The 14,498-nt window shown below is 42.4% G+C and overlaps 1 protein-coding gene across 1 annotated transcript in view; it reads left to right on the forward strand.

Moving 5' to 3' along the window:
• The first annotated feature begins 1,722 nt into the window (after positions 1-1,722).
• Positions 1,723-14,498, forward strand: part of LOC130368052 (cytosolic purine 5'-nucleotidase-like) — a 50,014-nt gene continuing 37,238 nt past the window's right edge. Inside the window, exons 1-3 of the mRNA XM_056571277.1 lie at positions 1,723-2,213; positions 9,081-9,154; positions 11,834-11,951. Coding sequence (XP_056427252.1) covers positions 2,089-2,213; positions 9,081-9,154; positions 11,834-11,951 — 317 coding nt within the window. The 5' untranslated portion in view covers positions 1,723-2,088. The remainder of the gene's footprint in view (positions 2,214-9,080; positions 9,155-11,833; positions 11,952-14,498) is intronic.

Below are 14,498 nucleotides of genomic sequence, written 5' to 3' on the forward strand. Positions count from 1 at the left end.
CCAATGGTGGCAGTAAAGAGAGCATGTTACCACCTATGCTGGGTTCACCATATAGAATATCCGGGCAGACATTCCATGCACAGCAGGTGCCGACTGAATCAGTCTGTGCTAAAAATGCTCAGACATGTGCGATTTCCATAGGTTGCAATGCATTTCCGAGCAGATTCCAGTGAAAAAATGAACATGATCATTCTTTTGGTGGGTCTGGAGTCCAAAATTTCTGCAGTGAGAATGGTGCGGCAGAAACCCAGTGAATATAATGGGAGGCTACTGCACTGGAATTTCGAGCTTGGAATTTCAGTAGTGTGAACATATCCTTACACATCCATAAGACTTCAGTGTATGTAAAGACAAAATGCAATAGTATAACTAACACATATTATTATTACTCACAATACTGAGACTGACAAAGGTTAACTCCTCTGCCACCCAATAACTTTCCTCTGTAGCAGCTAGCAGATGGTACCAGGCCACTGCATAAGTGTCACCCATAACAACTCGCCAGTTTCTCCTTAAGGGGCCATTCACACTACATGCTGCCGAAAATATGGTGCAGCAGCCACCAATTGTTTTTAAGGGGATTCTGTTGCACCATTCACACTATAGAATTTCCACAGCGGACATTCATTCTTTTGGCAGAATGCACTTGGAAATACATTGCAATTGCCCACTCCAGATGGTATCTTCACCCGAATTGTCCCAGGTGGAGATTCTGTAGTGTAAATGAGCCTTAGAGAGGTACTCTACCCCTAGACATCTTATCCCCCATCCAAAGGGTAGGAGATAAGATGTCAGATCCCATATCCCAGCCCCCCCCCGGATCTTTGGCCTGGCACCCTGGCGTTCTGAACATTTATGTTCAGATCGCCGGTTTGGGGCAGCCGTGACATCGCGCCCCCCTCCTGTAGATATGAATGCAGAGTGCGTGACGTCACAACCACAGCCACGGTGTGACTACTGGTGTGACACACTGAAACAAACCCCCTCCTCATGTAAACTCCTTACTACTGGGGTGACACACTGTAACAAATTTGATCCTCATGTAATCACCTTACTACTGGGGTGACACACTGTAACAAACCCCCTCCTCATGTAATCTCCTTACTACTGTGGTGACACACTGTAACAAACCCCCTCCTCATGTAATCTCCTTACTACTGTGGTGACACACTGTAACAAACCTCTCCTGATGTAATCTCCTTACAACTGGGCTGACACACTGTAACAAACACTGGGAGGTGTCGGGGGAGTGGTGCTGGTTGTGAGCGTGTGGTCTGGAAGCTGGCTGGCTAAGTTGTGGCGGGCAGAGCAGCGCCTCCCTCAAGAGGGCGCTCTAGGCAGCTGCCTATTTTGCCGGCAGAGCTGGCCCTGTTCTAAACATAATTGTTCTGAGCGCTGAAGTGCCGGGCTGGAAATTGCACTGTCCGGAACCCTCCCCAATCATTAAATGATGTCATATCCTAGTGATAGACTATCACCGTACATGATGGCATTTGATTTGGGACCAGTCACAATAGACACTACGGGGGAGATTTATTAAAACTTTGCTGAGTTGCTCATAGCAACCAATCAGATCGCTTCTTTCCTTTTTGAAAAGGCCTCTATAAAATGAAAGAAGGGATCTGATTGGTTGCTATGGGCAACTCGGCAACTTTTCCTCTGGACAGGTTCTGATAAATCTCCCCCACAGGTAAACGGTCAAGTCTACTAAACTTGTGAAATTATATTTTTTGCTTTAATAGTTTAAAAAAAGCAGAAAGGGAGGAGAGATGCAAAAAATATGAAGAATGGTGTGACACAGTGAGATAGATGCAATGTGAGGAACATAGATAGACTGACAAGTGACAGACTGTGCAGGGGAAGACTGAATGAGACACAGAATTGGGAACAGGAGGGATTGTAGAGAGGAGGGGGCTGCTGGAACAGGAGTAGGAGGGAGGGATGAGGCAGCGGCTGTCCACTTCTGATAACATAATCTGCAGCACAAGATAGACCCTTGGACCTGGGTGTTAAGCTTTAGTGATATGGCACTGAGAGTACAGTGAGTGCGGCACTGAGCATTCAGCTGGCACAGAGAGAAGTCTGACCATGGGCAGTATCAGTAAGGAGCATAACATGGGTACCGATGGGCGCCAGCTACATGACCATCGCCTCAGCGTCACCGACACCAGTGGTATCGATTTACGCACGCTGAAGAGAGATTACCACCACAGGTGAGTGACAGGTTGGGCAACATGTAAACTGACCATAGACACAAAGAAGAAGGTCTTCTTTTTAAACCCATGCATGTGCCAAGATATGATACTACCATCTGAATACTTTTTTAGAAAAGCAATTGATTTAATATTTGCATTATTCAACTAGAAAATTATCAATCTGTACTATATACTATATAATATAGCACAAATGCCAGGCTCAGGCAAAATGTCACCAGTTCTGAATGATTTTCCACTTTTGGCCACCTTGACATATACAACATTAGTTCAATAAGCTGGAATGCAAAAGGAGCCCAGTAGATGTATCACCCAACTTGGCGCTTTTATTGGGTACATTTTGGTTCCACTCTTGACTGTTGCAGTATTTCGAGGCCTCTGACATACTATAATGCCCCCACAACACAGTCCATCTGGGGTGTTGGTCAGGACCCACAATTTGTTGGAGACAAGGGGGGTTATAGTGTAAACTTTAGGTAACTTTAGGAGTTCACTTTTGTCATTTTTGGTGAGCTTGGCCACCACAGCATAGTTTTTCCACAATACAGATCATTTTGGGAGAATAATGAAAAATGTGACTCCAGATGACCATTGATGTCACCACAATTCTTCAAATCTGACTGACGTGGGGGGTGGGGGGGGGGGATAAATATTGTGTCATGAGCGACAAAATGGGAAATCCAATAAAATCTGCTTTATTTTTTGTTGTTGCTTAAAATAATTAATTGTTGCCATCATTGTCATTGCTATCCCCGCTATAACCAAAAAAGGACCAAGAATTCCTTAATTTGGACAGTGCAGAGGTAAAACTGGAAGGCCAATCATAGCCTAAAACTTAACATTTATTGGATCTTTAATAAAATGCCCGTAAATCCCGGGCTACCATCATTTAAATAATACACCAAAAATAAAGTGCGCAAAAAGGTGAAACAAAATTTCCTTATACCTCTCACGAGGTGATATAGGAATGTAGTTAATAATGCAGATAAAAATGATTATACAAACGTATCACACCTGGCTATCACTAGCCCTAACCCCATGGCTTGGGGGTGGAAGGGTAGGGACGGCAGGGCACGGGAACCTATAGAGCCCTATGGTATCCCTAAAGTACACCTCCCCAAGGCGGAGTTGACATCCTGATAAGGACGGCCCCGCTCCGAAACCTGCCCTGTTCTCACTAGATGTCCCTACAAAAACACTCACTAGCTAGGTGGATGGGCGATCTCTCTCAATTGGGTCAGACCCTATGCAAACTCTTATAGATATAATATATTCATGTATATGAGTCCCCCTTTGTGACAAGAAATTGTAGATGAGAATACACCAGAATACACGTTTACATCCTCATCATCTGGACACATAAGTATCACCCCTATTATGGCATTACTGTGACTGTTGGTTGCCCTGTTTTTATTTTTCCGCTCTGTTTAGAAGCAGGGTCTTAAACCTGGGGGCTCTGTGCTATATACGACCGACGGCTAATTGATCGCTAACGTATTGACTGTGATATGTGAATGTAGGACGGGCCGAACTACATAAGCATAGAGGCACTACTGAATTACAGCATATCATCATTTACTGTAATAGTTGATCTATACCCACATAGGACGGGCGGTATCTATTTATTATTCACAAAGCATATGTGTACTTTTGTCATAATCGATCATTTCTCAAATCTACTGTATATGGGAATACTAAGTACTATTATTTCTGAGTACTGATAAGCTTTATTTGTATTGAATAACAACCATACTGGTGTATTCTCATCTACAATTTCTTGTCGCAAATACTCATATAAATATATATAAATACTCATATAAATGCAGATATTATACCTATAAGAGTTTACATACCTTCCTGTACTTATTAGCTGCTGAATACAACAGAGGAAATTCTCTTCTTTTTGGAATGCTCTCTGATGACATCACGAGCACAGTTCTCTCTGCTGACGTTATAATAATAATAATAATAATAATAACAACACTTTATTTATTGTTGCCCTTAGTGGGATTTGAACCACTGAGCCACCATGCTGCCCTTAGCATACATCTGCTATGCATGGTTGCTAAAATGGACAGAGATGTCAGCAGAGAGCACTGTGCTCGTGATGTCATCAGTGTTCCAAAAAGAAAGGAATTTCCTCTGTAGCATTCAGCAGCTAATAAGTACTGGAAGGATTAAGATTTTTTAATAGAAGTAATTTACAAATATGTTTAACTTTCTGACACCAGTTGATTTAAAAGAAAAAAGGTTTTCACCGGAGTACCCCTTTAAAGGCATCCTTCTTTTGCTTTTTCTGTAAAACTGGAAAGACCATTTGTCAAATTGTTGCAAAACATCTTTGTATATTTAGAGAAATGTTACAATACGAGAACGTTTGTCAAATTCTTTGTGTCTATACTAAAACATGTTCATGGTTGTTGTTGCCGTAAACCATTAAGGCCCTAACCAGAGGAGAAAACATTAGTGCTTTATCTCTGACTGCTGGGACAACTCAGAAGGATTTAGGGTAACTTAGGACCCCACAACAATTATACATTCATCTTCAACAATCATACATTTATCCTCTATCTTGTAGGAAGGGGGATGTCTTAATGGTGGGACAATTCCTTTAATGTTCATTGCTTTTAAAAAAGAAGTAGTTGTCTAATGCTTGCCATAAACATTAGGCTATGTTCACACTACGGAATTTCCGCCTGCAATTCCGCTATGAAATTGCAGGCAGAAATTCCGCTTGCTAAAATGTATAGTGTAGTGAATGGGTTTCCGTTCACAAATTCACTCTTCACACAATTTGTGAACGGAAAATCCGCTTGGAAATTTCCGCCTGAAGAATGGCGTTGCTCATTCTTCAGGTAGAAATACTCGCGGAACACATTGCGGTCTATTGGAGACTGCAGTGTCCGTGCGGTCCTAGCGCCGACCATACTCGGAATCTCCGGCGAATTTTCTGCCCAGAGATTCCGCAGTGTGAACCTAGCCCTAGATACCTAGACAGACCAGTGTCCATAGTTTCAGCCTGGGTGTTCCCTGACATCTATCTTTAGGACAGTGTTTCCCTCACCGGGGTGCCTCCAGCTATTGAAAAACTACAACTCCCCGCATGCCCGGACAGCCAAAGCTGTCCGGGCATGCTGGGCGTTGTAGTATTGCAACAGCTGGAGGCACCCTGGTTGGAAAACATTGCTTTAGCTTGTTAATTTATTGGCTATATACCTGCCTGACTCTTTGTTCTCTTTTAAAGACAACTCCTATCTTTATGTCTTATTATAGGAAAATAAACATTACTCACAGGGTCCGCCACCCTGTGCCCCCTTTTATGGTCCGGAATGGAGAGCCTGACTTCTTTTCTGGTCTATTTGAGCCTTCCTTGTATTACATGGATAGCCATTCATTGGAATGAGCTAACCTTAAAGGGCTTATCCAGGAAACAAATTTATATATATATATATATATATATATATATATATATATATATATATATATATATATCTATATATCAACTGGCTCCAGAAAGTTAAACAGATTTGTAAATTACTTCTATTAAAAAATCTTAATCCTTTCAGTACTTATGAGCTTCTGAAGTTGAGTTGTTCTTTTCTGTCTAAGTGCTCTCTGATGACACCTGTCTCGGGAAACGCCCAGTTTAGAAGCAAATCCCCATAGCAAACCTCTTCTAAACTGGGCGGTTCCCGAGACAGTTGTCATCAGAGAGCACTTAGACAGAAAAGAACAACCTTAACTTCAGAAGCTCATAAGTACTGAAAAGATTAATATTTTTAATAGAAGTCATTTACAAATCTGTTTAACTTTCTGGAGCCAGTTGATATATATAAAAAACGCTTTTTCCTGGAATACCCCATTATGGCCATGTTCAAATGGCAGAATTTCGAGCGGAATTTGGCTCTGGATTCCACTCGGAAATTCTGTTTCAGCAGAGTCCCATTGTTTCTAATAGGGATCTGCAATTTTTGTGAAAAATCTGCTGTAGAAAATTTCACTTCTTACTACTAATGACTAAAATTTGATCCTGACTTCTTACTACAGAATACACTCAGAAATGCTTTGCCATCTAAGGAGACGGCGCATTTCCGAGCGGTCCTAGTGCTAGCATGTTCTCCCGGACATTCCACAAAAATGCTTCTGCGTGAACATGTCCTAATACTATATTTTATCCGCAAGTGCTCTGAAAAATGAAAAGATGTGTTCCCCTGTCTGTGCCAGTCTGGTGAGAGACGCTGGATGATTGTGAACTGTCCCATTCACATGAATGGGGTCAGTTCCTGCTTTATTTTCTCTACGGTGCATTTTCTGCAGCGCCGGAGGGGAAAAAAATGACGACACATTTATGTAGAGGAGGTCATAGGTATCAATAACATTTATCTTTACAGTCGGAAGCAATTCAGGCAACATATGCGAGTAGCGACAAGGAAATAACATTCTTCGTGTCTGCTCTCATACAGCATCATCAGTGTACATCTGCCTCATAATCATTAAATGTAAACAGCAGAGGGTCTGTTACAATGTGCTGATGGTGATAGCTCCTCTGCTGCCCTATCTACAAAATACTATACACAGTATCCGCTGATGTTGGAGACATTCGCTTACTCCCATGTGTTCTCCTCCATCACCTGATTCACTTCCATTTCTCAAGTTAGAAACATATACAGGAGAAAGAAAGTAGTGTAGCTCACTATAGTAAAGGGCGAACCCAAGGTTGTTGGTGTTACCTAAACCCCAATAGACCTGAATTATAAAGAGTTAATTATATAATAAGATTATATAATATAAACCAGTCCTCAAAGGTATGTCAAATAGGAAAGAATGATAGAATATTATATATACAGTAAGAATATCATAAGGATAATTATATATATATATATATATATATATATATATATATATATATATATATAGTTCAGTTCTCTGGGAAAATATATATATGTATGTATACACTGCTCAAAAAAATAAAGGGGACACTTAAACAACACAACGTAACTCCAAGTCAATGACACTTCTGTGAAATCCCACTGTCCACTCAGGAAGCAACACTGATTGACAATCATCTTCACATGCTGTTGTGCAAATGGAACAGACAACAGGTGGAAATTATAGGCAATTAGCAAGACACCCCCAATAAAGGAGTGGTTCTGCAGGTGGTGACCACAGACCACTTCTCAGTTCCTATCCTTCCTGGCTGATATTTTGGTCACTTTTGAATGCTGGCGGTGCTTTCACTCTAGTGGTAGTATGAGACGGAGTCTACAACCCACACAAGTGGCTCAGGTAGTGCAGCTCATCCAGGATGGTACATCAATGTGAGCTGTGGCAAGAAGGTTTGCTGTGTCTGTCAGCGTAGTGTCCAGAGCATGGAGGCGCTACCAGGAGACAGGCCAGTACATCAGGAGACGTGGAGGAGGCCATAGGAGGGCAACAACCCAGCAGCAGGACCGCTACCTCCTCCTTTGTGCAAGGAGTAGCACTGCCAGAGCCCTGCAAAATGACCTCCAGCAGGCCACAAATGTCATGTGTCCACTCAAACGGCCAGAAACAGACTCCATGAGGGCGGTATGAGGGCCCTACGTCCAAAGGTGGGGGTTGTGCTTACAGCCCAACACCGTGCACAACGTTTGGCAAGTAGCCTGACTGCCATTAGGTACCGAGATGAGATCCTCAGACCCCTTGTGAGACCATATGCTGGTGCGGTTGGCCCTGGGTTCCTCCTAATACAAGACAATGCTAGACCTCATGTGACTGGAGTGTGTCAGCAGTTGCTGTAAGAGGAAGGCATTGATGCTATGGACTGGCCCGCCCGTTCCCCAGACCTGAATCCGATTCAGCACATCTGGGACATCATGTCTCGCTCCATCCACCAATGCCACGTTGCACCACAGACTGTCCAGGAGTTGGTGGATGCTTTAGTCCAGGTCTGGGAGGACATCCCTCAGGAGACCATCCTCCACCTCATCAGGAGCATGCCCAGGTGTTGTAGGGAGGTCATATGGCACGTGGAGGCCACACACACTACTGAGCCTCATTGTGACTTGTTTTAAGGACATTACATAAAGTTGGATCAGCCTGTAGTGTTGTTTTCCACTTAGATTTTGAGTGTGACTCCATATCCAGACCTCCATGGGTTCATAAATTTGATTTCCATTGATAATTTTTGTGTGATTTTGTTGTCAGCGCATTCAACTATGTGAAGACGAAAGTATTTCATACGATTAGTTCATTCATTCAGATCTAGGATGTGTTATCTTAGTGTTCCCTTTATTTTTTTGAGCAGTGTGTATATATATATATATATATATATATATATATATATATATATATGTTATTTTTATTATATTCTTACTGGATATATAATATTCAATCATTCTTTTCTATTTGACGTACCTTTGAGGACAGGTTCATATTATGTAATCTTATTATATAGTTAATTCAACATATACAGGAGCAATTCCCTAATATACTGGGAAAGTAAAGTTTCCCTTTCAGACAAACCGTATTCTTATATAGTACTTATCTATGCAGGGTCTTAGATCAGATGAGAAATACTGCATGTGATTTTATTCTTGACGTTGACTATAACTCATAAGGACACATAGCTCAAATCGCGTCAGTCGGGTTTTTAGGTCGTGTTTACCTGATTCGTATAGTTTGGATGCATTAAATAAAGCCTTTAGATTTTTTGGGACGTTTTCCTTGTGAGCTGGATCTTATTTTTTGGGGGGATTCTGGACCTAGCACGCTCCAGCTCTCCGCGCTCTGAGACGGGGACATCTATAGAGTGAGTACAGGTGCGGTGAGCTAAACTTATTTTGGTTTTGTGCATATTCTTGATGTTATCTTCTTATTTCCCTGCAGGATTTTTGTCAATCGCAGTCTGGGCTTGGAGAAAATAAAATGTTTTGGATTTGATATGGATTATACATTGGCAAGTAAGTTGCTTTTCTGTTTTTATGCTAGATTATCTATGTAGAAATGACTATAAATTTAAGACAATATTTTCTTACAATTCTGTGCCAAAATCTGCAACAGGGCCCTATGTGCTGTTTATAATCTATATACCGTATATACTCGAGTATAAGCCGACCCGAATATAAGCCGAGGCCCCTAATTTCACCCCAAAATCCCAGGAAAAGTTATTGACTCGAGTATAAGCCTAGGGTGGGAAATACATCATCCCCCCCTGTCATCATCCAGACCCCCGTCATTAACACCCCGTCATCATCACCCTGTCATCATCCCCCCTTCATCATCACTGCCTGTCATCATCGGCTTGTCATCATCCCACACCCCCCTTCATCATCCCCCTTCATCATCCCCGTCATCATCCCACACCCCCCCTTCATCATCCCACACCCCCCTTCATCATCCCATTGTCATCATAACCACATGTCATCAGCCCCCCCCCTTCATCATCATCACCGCTTGTCAATGTCTGATACAGTGGTCTTCAACCTGCGGACCTCCAGATGTTTAAAAACTACAACTCCCAGCAAGCCTTGCTTGCTGGAAGTTGTAGTTTTGAAACATCTGGAGGTCCGCAGGTTGAAGACCACTGCGGCCTTCGACATCATCCAGACCCCCCACCCCTTTAGTTTTGTACTCACCTCCGTTCAGGAGGGACATTAGGGTGCGCTGGTCCGGTGCTGCAGTACTGTCCGGTGGGGAGGTCGTCCGGTGGGATAGTCGTTCCAGGCTGTCCATCTTCACCGGGGGGGCCTCTTCTCCGGGCTTCGTACCCGGAATAGAGGCGTTGCCTTGACGACGATGCAGAGGGACGTTGCTAATGAACGTCTCTGTGCGTTGTCGTCAAGGCAACATGACTATTCCCGGGCCGGGCCAGAAGCGCGGAGAAGAGGCCCCCCCGGTGAAGATGGACAGCCTGGAACGACTATCCCACCGGACGACCTCCCCACCGGACAGTACTGCAGCACCGGACCAGCGCAACCTAATGTCCCGCCGAGCGGAGGTGAGTACAAAACTAAAGGGGGTGGGGGGTCTGGATGATGTCGAAGGCCACAGTGGTCTTCAACCTGCGGACCTCCAGAGGTTTCATAACTACAACTCCCAGCAAGCCCGGACAGCCGATGGCTGCCCGGGCTTGCTGGGAGTTGTAGTTTTGAAACATCTGAAGGTCCGCAGGTTGAAGACTACTGAGGGAGGAGAGTTCACCCGAGTATAAGCCGAGGGTGGTGTTTTCAGCACGAAAAATCGTGCTGAAAAACTCGGCTTATACTCGAGTATATATATATATATATATATATATATATATATATATATATATATATATATATATAACTCAGTGTGTGTGTGTGTATGTATGTGTGTATGTTCCAACATCACTTCCAAACAGCTGAAGATATTTCAATAACTTGGTACACATGTTACTTATACGTCAACTACAAACATAGGATTGATAAATTAACCCTTTAATTTGTTCAACGTCCAATGCAAGTCTATGGGAAATGTATGTTCCAGCATAACTTCCAAATGGCTGGAGATGTTTTGATGAAACTTAATACATACGTTACTTTTATGTCAAATAAAAATATATGATAGTTAAATTAACCCTAACCTACCCCCTTACATGAAGGATGGGATTTTTGTCTTAAGTCCCATACAAGTATATAGGACTTCCTGTACCTTACTCCAAGCTCTGCTCTGCATCTCCTGGTGAATGTGTCAGTCCGGCTGGTAAGCCCCCCCCCCCGCATGCCACATCGTATCTCGCAAAGCCACACCCACCATTTAAACCACTCCTTTTCTTCCTACCCTTTGGGTACATTCACACGAGCGGATCCCCAGCATATATTATGCTACGGATCTGCCGCTGAAGGACTGCTGTATGCTGCCTTTACATCTGCCTGCTCGGAGCGGCGAGTTGCAGCGTGCATGCACAGTATTCTCGCACATTGCTCATCGCAGCTCTCGGCCTAGCTCATAGAGCATGGGGACCGGCCGCGATGTGTGCTAGTACACCGCGCATGCGAGGCGACATCGCACACATCGTGGCCGGTCCCCATGCACATCGTTCAATGTGTTTTCTCGTAGCGTCGTATTGGCGCTCCGAGCAGGCAAATGTAAAGGCAGCATACAGCGGTCCTTCAGCAGCAGTTCTGCAGCGTAAAATATGCTGGGGATCCGCTCGTGTGAATGTTCCCTTTTTGTGCATTGGTACGGCTTGCAAGTCATGCCCACTGCCACAAAACCATGCCTCCTTCTATTTTCGGCATACAATCTCTTCATCACAACTCAGCCCCAACTTTGGGCGGGATATGAGGATGAGATATGAGGACAGGAGATGAGGACGGGATATGAGGTCAGAATATGAGGACGGGATATGTGGTCAGAATATGAAGTCAAATGGCGGATGAAAGCTTCCTCCTTTGTTGCTTTTCATCACCCAGGATTAGGTAGGAAAAAGATGGGTAACTTTAGGTACTCAGCTAGTACTTTTATAATACTGAACTCTTATAGGGCAGATGTGCCTTGGGTCCTTCTTAGGCACCAAGGCCCCAATGCGACTGCCACCTTTGCACCCCTATAGTTACACCCCTGATTATATTCTATATTATGTTATGATATTTACTATTTACTGATTTTTCCTATAGTGTACCGCTCCCCAGACTATGAAGAACTTGGCTTTGAGCTTCTGCTGGACAGATTGGTTTCTATTGGATACCCCCATGAAATTCTTGAGTATAAATATGACCCAAGCTTCCCAACAAGGTTTGAGTCAATTATTTTTATCATGTGGGATTGCTAGGAATATATGAATAACATACAAAAAGTGCTCAGACGTGTCCAGAGACTATGGGGATAATTTATTAAAATCTGTGCACAGCAATAGCGGTGCAGTTACCCATAGCAACCAATCAGATTTGGCTCTACACAGGTTTTGCTAAATCTCCCCCTATGTTTACACATAGGGGGTTTATTATTAGTGCAGATTTTTGTGTAGTGCGAAAACCTGCTGCAAGTGTTTGGTTCTCCCAGTTGCTGCACAAAATGATGTTGCACACATTGCTTCATAAATTTGCACAAACAACATGAAACCCCTGAATAGTGCAAAAGATAAAAAAAAATTTGAAAAGCTCAAACACATCCTTACAGAGCAGGTCACTGGAGTACATGTGTGCAAATTTGTGCCCAATTTTTTGTACAAGTGATAAATTCAGTGCATCTGCTAACTACGCCCCCTGGAAGTGCACAAGATACATGACAAAGTCAGCGCAGAGAACATAAAAATAGCGCAAAAGGAGACAACTGTTGGGCAAGTCAATACACACAAAAAAACCACACTGCGCACGCACGCATTGTATGCCAGAAATACAGGGTGGGCCATTTATATGGATACACCTTAATAAAATGGGAATGGTTGGTGATATTAACTTCCTGTTTGTGGCACATTAGTATATGTGAGGGGGGGAAACTTTTCAAGATGGGTGGTGACCATGGCGGCCATTTTGAAGTCGGCCATTTTGAATCCAACTTTTGTTTTTTCAATAGGAAAAGGGTCATGTGACACATCAAACTTATTGGGAATTTCACAAGAAAAACAATGATGTACTTGGTTTTAACGTAGTTTTATTCTTTCATGAGTTATTTACAAGTTTCTGACCACTTATAAAATGTGTTCAATGTGCTGCCCATTGTGTTGGATTGTCAATGCAACCCTCTTCTCCCACTCTTCACACACTGATAGCAACACCGCAGGAGAAATCTTCACAGCATAGACAATTGCCTTCAGATGACCCCCAAAGATAAAAGTCTATGAGGGTCAGATCGGGAGACCTTGCTCGGACCTGACACCCATAATGTGGTGGTGCACCATCTTGATGGAAAAACTCAGGGAACGTGCAGCTTCAGTGCATAAAGAGGGAAACACATCATCATGTAGCAATTTCACATATCCAGTGGCCTTGAGGTTTCCATTGATGAAGAATGGCCCCACTATCTTTGTACCCCATATACCACACCATACCATCAATTGTTGTGTTCCAACAGTCTTGGAGGGATCTATCCAATGTGGGTTAGTGTCAGACCAATAGCGGTGGTTTTGTTTGTTAACTTCACCATTCACTTAAAAGTATGCCTCATCAATGAACAAAATCTTCTGCATAAACTGAGGGTCCTGTTCCAATTTTTGTTTTGCCCATTCTGCAGCACCTGAAACTACGGATACTGGAAGCCTGTGCTAGCATTTCTCCTGCAGTGTATATAGTAGTATATAGCAGTGTATACGGATACTGGAAGCCTGTGCTAGCATTTCTCCTGCAGTGTTGCTATCAGTGTGTGAAGAGTGGGAGAAGATGGTTGCATTGACAATCCAACACAATGGGCAACACATTGAACACATTTTATAAGTGGTCAGAAACTTGTAAATAACTCATGAAAGAATAAAGTTATGTTAAAACCAAGCGCATCATTGTTTTTCTTGTGAAATTCCCAATAAGTTTGATGTGTCACATGACCCACTTCCGATTGAAAAAACAAAAGTTGGATTCAAAGTGGCCGACTTCAAAATGGCCGCCATGGTCACCCCCATCTTGAAAAGTTTCCCCCCCCTCACATATACTAATGTGCCACAAACAGTAAGTTAATATCACCAACCATTCCCATTTTATTAAGGTGTATCCATATAAATGGCCCACCCTGTACATATTTTTTTTTACACCTTTTGCGGCAAAAACTGTTGAAAAATTGCAAACAAAGACCAGATTAGTATAAAACACCAGAAAAATGCCAAAATGCTCTGAAAAAATCCTCTGTAAAAGAAAAATGGGCATAAAAATGCTCAAAAAGCAACAAAAAAAGTTTGAAGATTTGGGTCTGTTTTTGCTTGGAAAACAAATGCGTTTTTAAGCCCTAAAATATACAGTGTGAACATAGGTTAAGATTACAAGGCTTCTGAAACTCCTGGAAGATTATGTACTTATAGGCTAGGTTTCCACTAAGTTTTCTTCTGGTGGTTTTAATTTTTTTGGGCATTTTATTTTTTTCTTTGGGCATTTTTGCCTTTGAGTGGAAATTGCATTTTTGGCCCCTTTGGCTTTTTTTTTTCAAAATTTGTGGGGTACCAAAAAAAAAAAAAAAGATGCAGTAGGGATTGAAAAATATTATTTAACAAAATTTTCATTATTAATAACAAAATTACTATTAATTTTTAAACAGGGACCAATTTATGTGGGTGGGCAGGGACCTAAAAATGTAGCCTACACTAATAAAAATGTAGAAACGGGCCATTTAAATAGAAAAATTACCTATATATTTTTT

This window comes from Hyla sarda, chromosome 4, assembly GCF_029499605.1.
Source record: "Hyla sarda isolate aHylSar1 chromosome 4, aHylSar1.hap1, whole genome shotgun sequence".
Classification (NCBI taxonomy): Eukaryota; Metazoa; Chordata; class Amphibia; order Anura; family Hylidae; genus Hyla; species Hyla sarda.